General features: G+C 50.6%; 1 protein-coding gene across 3 annotated transcripts in view; it reads left to right on the top strand.

Moving 5' to 3' along the window:
• Eya2 (EYA transcriptional coactivator and phosphatase 2) overlaps positions 1 to 17,072 on the top strand; it is a 156,627-nt gene that overhangs the window by 74,289 nt on the left and 65,266 nt on the right. For 2 of the 3 annotated variants that reach the window (XM_041670428.1, XM_041670427.1), the window contains exons 3-5: positions 4,206 to 4,242; positions 5,023 to 5,165; positions 6,787 to 6,903. In XM_041670428.1, coding sequence (XP_041526362.1) covers positions 4,206 to 4,242; positions 5,023 to 5,165; positions 6,787 to 6,903 — 297 coding nt within the window. The remainder of the gene's footprint in view (positions 1 to 4,205; positions 4,243 to 5,022; positions 5,166 to 6,786; positions 6,904 to 17,072) is intronic. The other variant, XM_041670429.1, reaches the window with a different exon arrangement.

Below are 17,072 nucleotides of genomic sequence, written 5' to 3'. Positions count from 1 at the left end.
CTAGAAATGAATTCCCTTTAAGAGAACAACTCAAACCAGCTTTAGAAAAATTTGACTGCTATTGCCTCGTTACGCTCTTAACATGCATTAAAATTAACTTGTGATGGTTTCTGCAGAGGAGCACATAGTTTCAACTCTCTAAATTATACTCTGAGACATGTTCCCCATCTACCTCTGCTCTCAGCAACACCACAGCAAGGGCCAAAAGAAGTATTAGCTTGCCAAAGCGCCCCCGTGAGAAGAGACCGAGGCACACTTGTGGACTCTTAACAGTGCTCTTCCGGGTTGGGAGTGATGTCAGTCACACACTTGGGGAAGATGAGAGGATGCACTGGATGACACACACATACTTGCCTCAAGATATTGTACTGGCATCAGAAGCCATCTTGAGTCACTGAAGACCAGCTAAGAGTCAGCCCAGGGACTCAGTAAGGCTGTGTACCAGTCGTAACTGCTTTCAGAGTCATTAGCTTGATAGAATGTAAAGGCATGCCGATACTCAATGAGCTCTCCAGGGATGGGGCAGGGAAGTGAAAAGATAAGAATATCTGGGGCTGGTATTTGGTAGCCTGGGTTTCCTCTGCAGGTCCCAACTGTAGTTCCATGTTTCAGATGAGAAGAGTGAGCCTCCACAAGAATGATGGACGCAGTGACCCTCTGTCAGGGTGCACAGAGCCAAGGTTTAATATGGAACCTGAGCTCTTAAGCCTCATCTGCTTCCTCTCCAAAGACATTAGGTCAGCCAGTTGTGAGATCTGGCTTGTAGATTTGGCTCACAGTGAGTAATAGCAGTACTTATGGAGTTCACGAATGAGCAAGTAACTGGGTGTATCCTTCACACAAACACACACACACACACAATGGCATGCAGTGTGCTCACATGCACAATCACACAGCTGTATACACTCACACACAGGCTCTTCCTGTAGTTTCTGCTTATTAAAACTGGGCCTTGGGCTGGAGAGATGCTCAGCAGTTAAAAGCACACACCCAACCATTGCAGAGGACCAGAGTTCAGTTCCCAAGACCCAGTAAAGCCACACACTACTGGCCATTACTCCAGTTCCTGGGGGTCTGACACCCTCTTCTGGCTTCTGCAGCTACTGCACTCACAGACTGGGGGCTCTGCTCTGTAACTGGGGCTGGCTGGCCTGGCTGCCTTCCTTCTCGATCCAGAGTCTCTGACCTTCATGGTGTCCCACTTTAGTCCCACCACTCCTAGACACAGGCCAACTATCAATGAAGTCTATCCCATCCTGTCCAGGAGGAACACAGGGAGAAACAAGGGAAGGGATAGGGGAGTCTGCTCCACCTTCTCAATCCCTAGAGTGTCCTATGATGGCAAGTTTAAATGTGATACAGGAGGCAAGAGGTTAAAAACTATTTTTCAAAAGAGTAGTCTGCAAGAGAAAAAGCACTCTGCATTCCCAAGTGCCCATCCCTGACCCCACTCCCTGGCTGGGTGGATGGCAAATGTGAGGAGCAGGGAGAAGGGAGGCCTGGCCATGTCCAGGGGGGAATGGCAGGTGGCTGAAGGGGTCAGGAAGGGGGTGAAGGTGAGGAAGTCAGAAGCCTGAACAAAGCCACCATGCCAATCACTCCTTAGCAACAGAAGACACTCATTTCAAATGCCTGGAACAGTAAGTTAACGGGAGCCCACAGGAATATTGTTTCTGCGGGTTCCGTTTTTGTATTTGCTTATTTATTAATGAAAACATTAACAGCGTTTAATTCAATGCTTTCAGAATTTGCTCTGCACACTTGAGCTTTTACCAACAGTGAGAGTGGCTGCTGCAGAGATAAGTGGTTCTTGGTCCTGAAAGAGGAGAAAGGGGACCATGTTGAGCCTGCCTGGGGCAAAGACCTCAGGACCAAGAGAAGTATCAGGAGGCGCCAAGTAGGTGCCAGAACTTTGCTTGACATTGAGTCAGTGCTGCTCTTTGGTTTTTAAGTGTGGTTTATAAAGAGTATATTTTACGCCATTATACCATGCATGTGCATAAACACACACACACACACACACACACACACACACACACACACATAAATAAATAGAGTCAAGCTGAACTCTGGTCATCTGACCATGATCCATACATGCTGACACTGTGTGTAGTCATGAAGACAGTTCTGTGTGTCTAAGGTCAGCTATGACTCTAGGAGGCACAGCAGAGTGTGTTTGAGGACTTGACAACAGAGATCAGGCTCATGTGACCCTGGGGTTCAGATTCAGACATGCTCAGTTTCCAGAGCTTCTGGACAGAGGGTGGGAGGAAGAGGGCCTTGCCCTGCCTTGTGGTCCTATTGCCTCATGGTAAGGATTAAATGAGATCCTGTGTCTAAGTCATTACCACTAGGCCTGGCTCACCACTAACTCCTGAGGGAGTGCTTGCTGCAATCATACTGGTGGCCATCTCTTGGCTGACACAGGCTGCAGGGCTGGGCCACCAGGGTTCAGATCAGAGGCCCTGAGTGAGTTTCTCAAGATTGCTCCCCGCCCTGCAGCTCTTCACCTGGGGATTAAAATCACCAATGCAGAGAGAGCGATTCCCAGGAAAAGATAAAGGATGGATGTTATAAGACTATGAGATGTGTGGGGCAGAAGCTTCTGGGACTACAAGTCCCAGAGTAAGGTGAGAGAGTTAGAGACTCAGAGTCAGCAGACTTGAAAAGTAACTCAGTGAATAAGTGTTATTGACTGAAGTTTCTGTCCCACCCAGTCCCACAGTTGTTCAGTCCCAAAGAAACACACAGAGGTCTACATTAATTATAAACTGGTTGGCCTAGTAGCTCAGGCTTATTGACTCTTACGTCTTAAATTAACGGATAATTCTTGTCTGTGTTAGCTATGTAGCTTGGTACCTTTTATCAGTGAGGCATTCTCATCTTGCTTCCTCTGCGTCTGGGTGACGACTGTAGACTGAGCCTTTCCTCTTCCCAGAATTTTCCTAGTCTGGTTTCTCCACCTATACTTCCTGCCTGGCTACTGGCCAATCAGCATTTTATTACACAAATACAAGTGACAAATCTTTACAGGGTACAAAAGGATTGTCCCACAGCAGAGTGTATCCTTTCTCCCCATTCAGAATCCATCCAGGCTACTTAAGGACATAAAGTGGTGTTATTTGAAATCCCTGGAGAACCACCCAGATCGATGACACCCTAGAAAACAGCTCTCCCAGCTAAATCTGTTATGTTTCGTCGTCACCCAGTTGTTCCCTGTGGTAGCTGAACAGCAGGTGTCCAGGAATGCAATATAAGACATTTGTGTCAGAATCTCAGGACTGAGCTAAGAAGTGCCTTCCTTGGATGTGCTGGAGCAAGCCTGACTTGAACCACACCAGCTAGAGTAAGGGGGTGGGTGGAGGACAGGAAGGTGATGTCATCACGTGATATCAGCCTGGGGAGATGACTCAGTCCGTAAAGTGCTTTCCATAGAAGGGTAAGGACCTGAATTTAACCCCCAGAACCTATGTAAAAATCCTGGGCATGGTGGTCTGCATCCCAGCACTGGAGAGGTAGAAACGGGAGGGTCCCTTGAAACTTGCTGGCTAGGCCACCTACTGGAGTGGGCACATCCCAGGCCAATAGGAAACCTGACTCAAAAAGCAAAGTGAACAGCTCCAGAGGAATTGCACCTGAGATTGTCCTCTGGTCTCTAAGTGTCCACACTTACACCTGCACAAGAAGAGGAAGGGGGAACAGGTGGAGGAAGAGGGGTATAGAAGGCAAAGACTAGGAGGAGGAGGAAGATGAGGAGGGAGAAGGAAGAAGGGGAGGGAGAGGAAAGAGGAAGAGGAGGAGGATGAAGATGAGGAAAGGTCATATGGTTGGAGCCAGCCTGTATCTTCATCCTGCAGCTCTTGGTTGCCCCTGTGAACTGTGACCTTCTGGCATGTACTTCCTTTCTCTTTGGCTTCTGTTTCCCCTTCTGGACAGCATGTGGGGCATCGGCTCTACCTGATGTTCCGAGATGCTGTGTGTTTTCCATGTCTGCCTTCCTACAGTGCCTGGAGAACAGGTGCACCCAGAGAGGGGCTGTGAGCCCACTAAGAGAAGAGTGTCTGCCTCTGAGAACTTTCTATGGTAGAGAAAGTCCCCAGCAATGGCTCTCTAAGTTGCTCCCTACCCAAGTCTCTCTGAAGTCACAGTTTGAGCTGAACGTGGCCTTGGTAGCTAAACCCTCATGTATTTCTTTCTCTCTCCAGGCATTGCCAAATCGGCCTCTCCTCAGCTCTTTGCAAAGTGAGTAGTCTGGCCATGTGCATCCCCTTTATCTTACTTCTTCCCTTCCTCTTTTTCAGAGGCTGGTATCTGTTTCCCTAATAGGAATGCTTCATGGTTGCAGCTAGATGGCCTTACACTGATAATTTGACTGCCTGAACCTTGGCCTCCCCATCTGGGAAAGGGAACATTGAGTGGCCTGTCCCCACAAAGTAAATGAATGTGTAAATTGCTTAGAATAGGCTCTAGTGTTGTCTGCTGTTTCCTTCTTTCTGGAGGTTGCTCCTTTTTCGATTCTTTCCTTTCCCTGTTTAGTACCCTCCCCCTTTCTCTTCCACGGCCTCTGTCCCCTTCCTTTCCCTCTTCCTGCTGTTTCCTCACCCCCATTTCCTGCTCCCTATTCACTTCATCCTTTCCTTGTTCCTTTTTGCTGGCTCTATCACTCACCCAGAACTCCTCCGTCCCAAAATCCATATGAACCCTAGGATGAGAGAGGAAGGAACACAGCCCTTTCTTAGGGTTTCAGGCTTATTAGGAGAGTCCTTGGATGAGAGAGGAGGGACACAGCCCTGTCTCAGGGTTCCAGGCTTGTGAAGAGAACCCTGGGAATAGAGGAGGGACATCTGCCTAAAATATACTTTTGAAGTAGACATATTTTTGTTGATGTGGTACAAGGAGACCAGCCACGTTCCTAGTGACCCAGGCTGAGAGAGTAAACACGTGGGTCACATTCAGCCAGCGGTGGATCTGGGGAAAGTGTTGGGCTGGACTGGGAGACTTAACCATCTCTCCTTCCATCAGGCCTCATCTGTGTGTCACTCCTGGTCAGCCCTCCGCAGCCATGGCAGCCTATGGCCAGACACAGTACAGCGCAGGCATCCAGCAGGCACCACCCTATACAGCGTACCCACCTCCAGCACAAGCCTATGGGATCCCCCCTTACAGTGAGTACCAAGCAAGCCCTTGCAGCCCCGGCAGCCCCAACACTGTGGCCCCTTCATGCCTCAGTTCAGGATCATAAATGCAGCTGGACTAATTTCGGCTTGGAGGTAAAAGGGGAGAAAGCATGGCTGAAGCATGGCCCAGATTCTTCCAGGTTGTTAGGATGTCTCTTTCAATTACAAGAACCATAAATCTAACCCATGCTGGTTTCAGGAAGATGAGGAGTTAGTGATTCTTGTGCTGGCATATCTGGGGATGCAGTTGTCGTCATGTATAGTGCTCCAGTGGCATTCGTGAGGGTCCGATGAGATAGCTCAGGCTTGCCGCACAAACCTGGCAACTTGAGTTTGATCCCTGGAAGCCATTTAGGGGTGGGGGGGGGAAACCAAAACACTATAAGCCATCCTCCGACCTCCACATGTGCACACGTTCACCTGTCATCTACAGAGCGCTCATGGGAAGCTTGAGCCATCTTTGGGTGCTCTCCTCTGAATGGCCTTCACTCCCACGGATGCTGTCCCCTCATGGTGACACAGACAGTGCCTGCCAACTTTGGTCTTTGAGCATCAGTATTTTTGGCAGAAAGAGTTTGCCCTTCTCGGCACTTTCCAAAGGAGCCCCTGTTGGTCCTCATTGGCCAATCTGGTTCATGTGACAATGCCTTACCCAAGGGGGAAAAAATGGGATGAGGAGGCAAAAGAGGTCATGGGTCACAGGTTAAGTATAGAGAGGCTCGATTCTCTTAAAGTCAGGCAGGGTAGGAGAGATTGAAAGGGTGCTTTGGGGGCCTTGAGCATCAACTCCTCAGAGTGCAAAAGTGTATGTCACCGGCTTCAGGCAGGGACCTGGGTGCTCAGATGAGCTGTTTACCTGTGTGTGGGCTTCAGTGTCTACTAGTTCTTCCACTACAGTGGCAGGCACAGCCCTAAGCACTTCTGAGCTGCAAGTACCCCACACAAAGAGCCTCTCCTGCCTAGGACACCTCCCTGAAGTCCCAGAGTTCCTTCTGTCTGGGCTCCACCCTGTCCCTGACCCAGACTCCAGAGCAGAGGGGACCGAATGCTCTAGATGACTACTGTGAGCCACATGTCCCTGCACAAATGGGGGCCAGGCCCATCCAGAGCAACTGATCTACAGCAAAGAAGGCGAGCTACTCGGAGGAGGGGCAGCCAGCTGCAGAACCCCCACTTTCATGCACACAAATGGGTGTGAGAGCTGGGCGTGGCAGTGCACACCAGTAATCCCAGCAGTCGAGGATGGGGATGGAACAGTGGGGCTCAGCTGCAGAAGCTCGTCCAGCATGGGCAGCGTCCTAGGTTCCATCCCAGCCCTGGATAAACCAGATGTGACACTTGGGAAGGAAAGGCAGGAGGATCAGAAGGGAAGATCATTCTTGCTATGTAGTGAATTTAAGGAAAGCCTGAGATGCATGAGACCCAGTCCCAAACACACACACACACACACACACACACACACACACACACGCTTGTACACCTGCTGACTTTAGCACTAATGTGACTTCTGGTTTAGAAGCTGATGAGAACATTGTCTTGACTCAGTGACTCTTCTGTGGATGACAGGAAAGGGTTCTAGCCATGTCTGGTGCTTCTGTCTCCTTCCAAGGTATCAAAACAGAAGACAGTTTGAACCATTCCCCCAGCCAGAGCGGGTTCCTGAGCTACGGACCAAGCTTCAGCACCGCACCTGCTGGACAGAGCCCCTATGCCTACCCAGTGCACAGTAAGTGTGGTGTCTGGCCCTCCCTGTCCCTGTCTGGAGCACCCCAGGGTGGAAGGCTGTCCATTTACCCACCTACTCAGCAGACTGTCAAAGTGCCTACTGTGTGCCAGGCTCCATCGTAAGTGAGAGACAAAGCATGAGTTCTGCCCAGGGGCAGTCCCATGGCCCCAGGCAGAGGTGGGGATTCACGAGTCAACAGATAATCAGTAGTCCTGCCAGAAGTTGAGCGAAATGACGCATCATGGTACCCACATAGAGTTGACAAGCAGCTGAGACGCCAGGGGAGAGATGGAGCCAACTGTGGCACGGGACAAAGACAAGGGTGAGGTTGGCACTAGCTATATGAGCACCTGGGAAGGGCATCTCAAGCAGAGGGAGTGGGAGATACAAAGGCTAGGTAGCAAAATATGTCAATGTGTTTAAGGAACAGAACAGAGATGGTGACCCTGGGACAGACTGAGAGGGTCCCTGAAAAGGGAGCCTCAGGGAGGGAGCAGGAACCTGTGGTCTGTGCAACCATGTTGGCTTGCATTGTGATGCATCAAGCAAGGCCATTGCTAAGACTCAAAGAAAGGCCGTCCATGGGACAAGAGGCACTCAGGAAAATGGGCTCTAGTTCCAGGTGCCCAGGAGGTGTTCCTGCAGCCCCCACGTGACTGAAGGAAAGGATCTTCTGGGCTCCCTGGACTCACCTCCCCCTCTCTGACCCTTCCAGGGCCCCTTCTCTTCTTGGTGCCCCAGGTAGCTCTTGGGCCTGATGCACAGAGAAGGGGAATAGAGGCTGTGCCTTTGGGAACATTCATTCTGGTACTTTCTCCCCTGCTCCTGCTATTGTCTCTGTTATCCTGCCAGTGACCTTTCTGAGTCCCACTGGAGAGTGACAGCTTCTGGATCCATCTCTCAAAGCCTGTAGGAGGAGGAGCGGGCCACATCACGCCACCCAGCTAGCTTAACCCCCGAAATAAGCACACAGAAATTGTATTAATTAAATTGCTGCCTGGCCCATTATCTCTAGCCTCTTCTTGGCCAACTCTCACATCTTGAATTAACCCATTTCCATTAATGTGTATCGCCACTTGACTGTGGCTTACCACCATGAGTCTAACCAGTGTCCGTCTCTGGCAGGAGAATCATGGCGTCTGCCACACTGCCTTCTTCCTCCTAGAATTCAGTTCTCCTTTCCATGCCCACCTAAGCTCTTCCCTATCAAAAGGCCAAGGCAGTTTCTTTATTCAACCAATGAAAGCAACACAAATACAGAAGGACCTCCTACACCAATAGCCAGTGAGGAAGGGGACCATTCTTGGCAATAAAGGTTCTCCAAGGATGGGAACTTGCGCTTGCATTAGGTTTCTGCAGCTAGAAACCACACTTGCTGATTGGGGCATCTATTGCTGATGAGGCTGAAAGGGGGCATCGTCCACTCTCAGCCCAGCTGTGTATTATGTGCCTGACCCTCTCGAGGTGCCTCGCCATTCGCTCGCCCATTCATGTTCCATAACTGAATGCTAGCTTTATGCCTGGCATGGGGTGAGGAGGCAGCAGTGGACAAGGATGGTTCCCTCAGGAGAGAGCTAGACAGGAATCCATTCATCAGGAAACAGTTACAGGCCGTGGTCAAGAGTGTGAAGAAGCTCAGGGTGGCAGGAAACAGTTACAGGCCGTGGTCAAGAGTGTGAAGAAGCTCAGGGTGGCAGGAAACAGTTACAGGTCATGGTCAAGAGTGTGAAGAAGCTCAGGGTGGCAGGAAACAGTTACAGGCCGTGGTCAAGAGTGTGAAGAAGCTCAGAGCGGCATGATGGACATCACCAGAGGACCAGGAATCAATGTGCCCATCCTCTGGGTGGACATAGTTGCCCTGTGACAAAGGCAGAGAGCCCAGAGCAATGTAAGACTGTCAAGGGAGGTCATGTGACCCAGGCAACGAGATGGAAACCCAGCCTTCTCCAGTTAAGGCACACAGCTCCGCAGCATCCTGCCTCTCTGCGCTCACAGATCCAGTTAGAAAGTGACTTTCAGCAGAGGACAGACTCAGTCTTGGACCCAACCCCACCTCAGTCCCCGGGAGCCCTTCACACATCACACACACCCTCGGCTCATTTCCTGCCTACCGTGGGAATGGCGCTTGCCATTTTCCCGTGGTTCTCATGGCCACCATGTGTGGAGGGTGTGACTGGACCTCCTGCTCGCTCAAACCCTGGTACTGACAGCTATCAGGAGAGCCAGGCCTCCCCCTTTTCAAACACAAACACACTTCGCTCACATCCCAGGCCCACGTCAACATATCAGCCCAGAGTTGCGCCAGAGAAGGAATAAACTCTCAAATGACTTGTATATTTCAGAAGATTGTGGGACTTAATTCTGTGGGGAGAGAGAAAGAGAGAGAAAGAAAAAGGAGCAAAAGACCAGAATGGCTGAGTGGAGCCTGAGGCTATCCATAGGCTATCTTCTAGCAGCATTCTGCCGTGAGAAGCCAGGGTCCCTTTCATAAATGTACATGGCAGAAATAGAACCATCCCACCACTCTACAGATTGGTAAACTGAGGCACTGTAACAGTGTAGCAAGTGTGTCTCCCCTTTATCTCCCAAACTTCTCGCACACTGATGTCTGTAGCAGGCTCGCTGGGTTACATTCCCCATGGTGAACAAAGGCTCTTCCTCCCCCACATCCTGGCCAGCACACGTGGTGCTGTTCTCCATGGCCACCATTCTGACTAGGCTGAAACCAAATGTAGTATTTGTTCTTATCAGGTTTGTTTGTTTTAATTCATTTATTTCTTGCTGAGATATAATCCACATGCCATCAGCTTTACCCTTTGGGAATGTTTAGGTCAGGACATTGACATAGCTGTGCAATCTCTACCAATGACTCCCCGGTGTGTATGGTGACCGACATAGACGTTCCATCCACTGGGGCTGTAGCCCAGTGGCAGAGCACTTGACCATCACTAGGTCCTAGGTCAATTTCTCACATGGGAGGAATAACAAGAAAGACATCATTCCCTCTAGTAGATTCTTTTAGTAATGAGGAGAATAAAAGATCCATTAGAAGTCACCCCTCTTTCACATTAATTTTGAGAGCAGATTAAACATTCAGACATCTATAAACATTTTTCTTCCACTAAGACCCTGCACCCACCCTGCGTCCAAACCTTGTCGAGTGCCTGAGAACCCACACAGAACTTCTTATGCAGATATAAGCACTGTCAGCAGTGTGTTAGATCCTGTTACCATGACAACAGTCATAGGGAAAAGCATCCTCCAGGTGACCAAGTTCCTTTGCGCTGGCATCTCTCTTTATTGTGGGCTTGCTTTGTCTTCACGTGCCATCCCATGGCTCCCTTCCTGACTCGTGTGCCTGGAGTTCACTGAGCTTCCTTGGTCTATGGGTTCATAGTTTTGTTTCTGCTAGTATTTCTTCAAAGAACTCCTTCTGGACTGGGGAGATGGCTCAGTTGATACAGTGATTGCCTCACAAACATGAGGACCTGAGTTCGATTCCCCCAGAACCCACATTAAAATACAGCACTGAGGAATCAGAGACAGGTGGATCTCTGGATTCCCCCTGGCCGGCCAGCCCAGCCTTCCTGGTGAGCTCCAGGTCTCTCTCCGGGAGAAACCCTGATTTGAAGGCCGTAGACCGTGTGGCCGAGAAATGCTTGTCTTGAATGCCCTGGGCTCCATCCTCAACTTCACATAAACTGAGAGTGGTGGCTCACACCTGTCACCCTAGCACTTGGGAAGTGGAGGCAGGAGCATCAAAAGTTGAAGATCAGCTTGAGCTATGCATAGTGAATTTGAGGCCAATGCTTTTGCACCCACTGAGGGGAACCTTCCAGGACATTCCACCCAATGCTTGTGAAGGGTGTTCTCTCTCTCTCTCTCTCTCTCTCTCTCTCTCTCTCTCTCTTCAGTTCTACTCAAGGAAAGTTCTGGAAGCTGCTTCTTCCTCTTCACCCTGGTAGTTTCCTCATGCACATGAGCCTCCCCTAAAAGTAGCATCTGAGGAGAAATAACCTGCAGACTGCTGCCCTGCCCCCCAGCTCTCAGCCAGCTGTTTCTCTCTGGTACCCATCCTACATATCCGAGTCACAACACTTCCTGCAGGTCCAGCTCCACCCGGGTGCCCATCCTGAAGAGGGCGTTTGCCGTTTGTTTCAGGTCTAGCTAGGGTCATTGCCCTGATGGTCTGATGCCCGGTGCCTGGGGAAATGGCTGCTTCACATTCTGTCGGTCAGAGGACAAATGCTCCCTGAGCATCAGCCATGGCCAGGAGTGGAAGTCCCACGGGGAGGGGTCGTTTGTGATTCTTTTCCATCATGGATGCTGCCGGCTTCGCGCGTGTGGATGCTGTTATAGGCACTGGGCTCTTCCTCTGTCTGCCTGGCCACACGCAGTGTTCTGAGGAACCTTACTCTTGCTGGTCCTTGAGCCCATTGCCCTTGTTGTCAGGATGCACCCTCGCCACTATCTCATCATCCAAGATGTTTCCACCTGTGTGTGTGTGTGCGCTTGTGCGCGTGTATACTCGTATATGCATGCACACTTGTGGGAATGGGGGCATGTACACACGTAAGCCTGCATGGAGACCAGAGGTCAACCTTAAGTGTCTTCTTCTCTTGCTCTCCGCCTTGTTTTTTGAGACAGACTCCCTCACTGAGTGTGTAACTTGCCAGTTTGGATAGTCTGGCTGACCAGTGGGTCTTAGACATCCCCCTGTCTCCACCTCCAATGCTACAACTACAGCCTTTTTCCTGAGAGGAGCCTGCTGGGATCCAGCTCAGGCCTTCGGACTTGTACGGAAAGTTGTTTAGCATGGCTGGGCCGTGTCCCCAGCCCGGCAACCATGTCTAAGTGCAGGCTGCCTTTGTTTTGTTAGGTGTTGGCAGCTGGCTTTAGTGCTATCTTGGGAAGCCCTTGGGAGGTAGACAGATAGGCACAAGGGGGGGCCTCCCTGTCTCATTTTGTAATCTGGGTCCATATTTTCTTAAGAACCACAAGGCCTTGAAGCAGAAATAGAAATGGCTAAGCACAAACCAAAGGTACCTGGGGATACAGGCAGATGGGAAAGCCTGCCCTGGAAAACCTTAATGGCAGGTGGCCATGGCAATGTCCCCCATCCTGGCCAAGTGAACAAGGCTCTGTTTTACCTTAGTGCTGACAGCGTTAGACTGCCCTGGCCCAGCCAGTTCTGAGCAGGTGAAGTCAGCCTGATCTCCCTTGGTCAGGCAGGTCAGGAGCCAGGCTTGGCAGCCCAGCCGTGCTGGCCCAAGGTCAGGTTCCGGGTGTGAGTCAGCAACTCTGCTGACCACAAAGCACTGAGGTCCCAGCACATGTCACTCTGATCTCAGCCCCACCTCCCCCTGGCAGCCACCTTCATAGGTTGGCCACCCCTCTGTCCTGTATCCGGCTAGTCTTCTACATTCAGGACATATAGAGGTCAAGGGACTGGGGCCTCTCTGATTATATGCAGAATTTGGTTGGTTGCAAACCCCAAAGCCACCAGGAATGACAGGGGCAGGGTGAAAGGTTTGCCTGGGGTCCCACTACAGTGGTCACTAGCCCCAGGGCTACTGGGTACTTGAAGTGTGGCCAGGGTGATGGAGAAAGTGGCTTTTCACTCCTGTTTATTTTTAATTAATCATGGTGTCATGATTAGTTGGGCAGACCAACGCTGAGAGAGGTGGGTTCTTGTCTGCGGCACTGGGAGTTGAACCCCGGACCTCATGCATCTAAGCACGGGCTCTGCCTCTAGCCTCTACCTGCAGCCTTTTATTAAAACCAAATTTTTATTTAGAGACAAGATCTCATTAAGGCCCTTAAATTCATGATCCTCCTGCCTCAGCCTCCCAAACAGCTAGAATTACAATCCTGTGGCTCCAGACTCAGCTCCTGTTCCCTCCTCCTCCTCCTCCTCCTTCTCCTCCTCCTCCTCCTCTTCTATCTTTTGTGTGCATGTCTTTGTAAGTATGATCTGTGTATGTGTTTCTGTGTGTGAGAATAAGTGCATACATGTGGAAGTCTGGACAACCTCTGATTTCCACCCTAGCTGTCACCTTGCTGGAGACACAGTGTCTTGTTAATCAGTGCATGCTGGGCCTAGCCCGTGAGTTTATTGAGATTCTCTTGCCTATGCCTCCTATCCCTGTGGTTCCGGAACCCATGCAGGTCCCTGTGCAGTGAGCTCTTTCCCCACTCAGCCCCTCCCCAGCACAAGCACACACAGCTTCTAAGGGCAGTAGAGAAGCCAGCTCTCAGCCCAGTGAGCAGGTTATTGTACTTGCTATGAGCTGAATGGTGTCCTTCCACACATCTGTGTTAAAGGGCTCACCCTATGGGCAGGTATCTGGAGATAGGCCCTGCGGGGGGAGGGCATGTATACTAGGAGGAGACCACTGAGTTGGAGCTTTAGGGATGGGACAGGTGTACTTTCGAGAAGAGATCTCATGTTCTCTCACCTACCACAGTGTTCTCCGTGGAACAGCTGGGTGAGGATATTTGGAGACAGGGATTGTAGACAGCAGAGCCTCCTCACCAGGCCCCTGGACCTCCTGACCTTGGCATTCCCAACCTCCAGGCTCCAGAGAGTAGCCACTCCATCTATGGTTTCTTACTGTGACAGCCTGACTTACCCAGATGATGGGTTTCTGAGGCAGGCCACAGTAAGAGGAAGAGCAGAGTGCCAGGAACAGTTTCTACTGCTGTCCCTGAGGGATACTGTAACCCTCTTCTGCCCTTTTTAGAGGGGTCTTTAAGGCAGAGTGGCAGGACTGAGGCCTGAGGTGCCACTACAGACCTGCTTGTGATGTAGAAAGCAGGTGAACACAGAGGCTCATTGTCCCTGTGGGTGAATCGCTCCCAATCCTGGGTACTGAGAACAGAAAAGCACAGGTCACAGGTACCAGTGGAGAGTCGCCTGGAACGCTAGACACTGATGGCCCTTATCCATCACATCCAATGCCCTGTGACAAACATTTTAGAAGTCCTTTGTGATTTTGAAATGAAATTCATATGCCATTTAAGCGACTTATGCAGTCTGTGTGTGAAATGCCTGAGCATCCACATGGAGACCAGAGGTCCACCTCTCCCGTCCTTCCGTGGCAGTTGTCTCTACCTTGGTTTTTGTTTGCTTTTGTTTGTTTCATTTTTTTTTTGAAACAGGGTCTCTTGTTGGCCTGAGGTTTTTTGATTTAGGTAGACTAGCTGACCAGCAAGCCCAAGGCATCGTCTGGTCTCATCCCCCAGGGCTGGGATTACTAGAGTATGCCACACATCCAGCTTTTTATGTGGGTTGTGGGGATTGAACTCGAGTCTCCCTGCTTGTGTGAAAAGCACGTTACCAAGTAGCCATCTGTTCAGCTCCTGCCTATGCATATTTTCGTGTCAAAAATCCTAAGCCAATTAAAATGCTCTTAGTATAATAATTTTTAGAATAAAGTTAGAAGATACACTTTTGACACTCTATGAAACAGTCCCACGCACCACGCAGGACACCAAAGCAGGACAGCAGTCTAGGCTCCTAGGCAACACAACTGTTACCAGCAGTGTGGCTGTGATCACACCTGACAGAAATAATTAGGGAAGGGGAGATGTGGTTTAGACTCATAGTCTCAGCTCATCGAGGTGGGGAAGGCACATGAGGGGAACCCAGGTTCATGGCAGTGGGAGTATGCGGTGGAGGGCCATGAGTCAGAAAGTCAGGCCGGAGCCAGGCTCTAGGGATGACCTGTCCCTTCCTCCAGCTAGACCCCACTCCTGAAGGTTGTGAAGCCTCCCAAAATAGCATTGCCAATCAGGGTGCCTTCCAAGCACTCCTGCAGGGTCCTGTTCTGCCGCTGCATCACTCACTGCCAAGTGGCAGCCCGCAGGTATGAGGAGAGATGGGCAGGATGCAGGGAAAACCATCAACCATTCATTCAGCAAACATCCCCAAGTGCAGGCTCCATTCCAGGCAGCGGACGGGGTGTGTGCTATGCAGCTCTGAGATGGTAGCCAAGGCTGTATGGATTTCATGGCCCAGAAAGGGGACATTGACTGTTCACCCTGTCTCTCAGTGCCACAGGCTGGTGGCTTAAACAAGAGAACTTTGCTTGCTCATCATCAGAAGTCTCGAGGTGACACGTATTTGGTGGCTGCTAAGGCTCTCCAGGTTTGGGTCAGCCACGTCTGTGCCAGGCAGCTACATGGTCTTTCCTCTGTACAGGCTTGGAGAAAGACCTCTCACTTTCTTATAAGGACACAGGTTATGGCCTGGTGATGCTTGTGACTTCTGATGACCTCAGTCCCTCCCTAGAGGCCCCCTTGCCAAATACAGTCACCCTGGAGGTCAGGGCCTTATATACAAACTGGGGGAACAGAGTTCAGAGTGCAATAGCAGGGAAGCTAGTAGGTGACTGGAGCCCTTCCAGCTGTGATGCTCACTCCAGGGAGTACAGCAGCGAGAGGAAGGGGCTTGCCCAAGAGGGGACAGCAAATCATGGAGGAGTCCAGAGGCTGAGAGGACCAAGGGACAGGGCCCAGTCAGAGGATAGGTGAGGCTAGGCCTGGCAGAACCTGGTGGGCAGCTGGATCATCAGGAAGTCAGCAGAATTGTAAGACAGAGGTGACCTAGTACGCATTTGAGAGACCAGGTGCAGCAATCCCATGCACTGTGGGGTGAGGGGACAGTGTGTTTTGTGCACGTGTGTGTGTGTGTGTGTGTGTGTGTGTGTGTGTGTGTGTGTGTGTGTGTTTTATGAGTACACAATACCAAAAGAGGCCAGAAGAGGGCATTGGATTTTCCGGAGCTGGAGTTACAGGTAGTTGTGAACCCCCGTGTGGATGCTGGCAGCCTAAGTCCTCTGAAAAAGCAGAAAGTTCTCTTAACTGCTGAGCCATCTCTCCAACCTATTATTTTTATTTCAGATGTTCCAAAGAAATGAGAGCTGAGCCTGCTCTAAGGTCTGTACCTAGAGTCTGTTGAGAGGTGACAGAAGGGTCCCTTTCCTGTCCACATTAGCTCTGGGAGTGGAGGGATAGGAGGGACCAACAGAAGCCACAGGTTCCGCTGTGGTGAGTCTATCCAGGACAAGCAGAAAGCTCAGAGTCAGGCAGATAGTCTTCTGCTCAGGAATCCAACAGAATCCGCAAGGCGCAGCAGCAGCCAGGAATGGGAGACAAAGCCCCCAGCAGCCTAGGGAACTGCTACTGAGAAACAGACAGAAGACAGCAGGCTATGAACTTTCTCTCCACTCAGAAACTGTCCATGGTCAGGACTGAGCCAGGCCCTGGGATGCACAATGATCCCTTGGGACAAATCCATTTTAGCTGATGCTAAGAGCTAAGGCCATGAGCCAGCTGCCACCTATACCCGGCTCCCACCCCAGACAGAACTTCTCACTAAGCTCAGAAACCCACTGCCAGTCCCCAGCTCTCAAATGTCCATGTCCTGTGTGATAGGCCCATGTGCCCCATGCAGGTGACCTGATTCTGCCCGCCCAGATCTACCTGGTTTTTCACACTGTGTGGAGTTGCTCAGATATTTATTTTAAATTGTGTAAGTGTTATCAGTATGAACCTTTCTAGAACTTACTCTGTGTATTTGTATTTGTGTGTGTGTGTGTGTGTGTGTGTGTGTGTGTGTGTGTGTATAAACATGCTGTCTTGCTGAGTGTCTCCTTTCTATCTTTGCCATTGGGTAGCATGTATTGATGGTCATCTACGGCCTGTTCCCAAGACGGTCCTGGTCTCTGGTCTAGCTTCTGGGTACTGAACAGAGAGAGAGACCTCATATGGCACCCCAATCCTGTTGCTTGCTGACACACACCTTCAGGCCGATCCCACCTCTCAGGCTGTATGTATGTATGATCTTCTCTGAGGAACTGGTCCACCACAGCCTCCGCTGTGGACTAGGCGCAGGTTGTGCAGACTGGAGCTGAGGACAATCCTGGGATGAAGCCAGTGCTGGCTCAGCTGAAGCTGCTGTTGTCACTGTTGGCATGTGCCAATTTCCCAGCATCCCCTTCACCATGGCGTCCCACTGATGTGACAGTTTCTACATCAGCTATATTTTTTAACCTCTGAAGCCCAAGGTCTCTGATTTTTGGTTTGTTTTGGTCTGGTCATTTAGAAGGTCTGCAAAACCTGACAGCTACAACCACAGAGACGCGGCTGCTGGAGCTGCAGTCTGT

Source organism: Microtus oregoni, unplaced genomic scaffold (assembly GCF_018167655.1).
Source record: "Microtus oregoni isolate MIOR12 unplaced genomic scaffold, Mior012 000020F_ref0000438, whole genome shotgun sequence".
Taxonomy (NCBI): Eukaryota; Metazoa; Chordata; class Mammalia; order Rodentia; family Cricetidae; genus Microtus; species Microtus oregoni.
The sequence above is the reverse complement of the archived record's forward strand: the minus strand, read 5'-3'. Positions and strand labels throughout refer to the sequence as shown.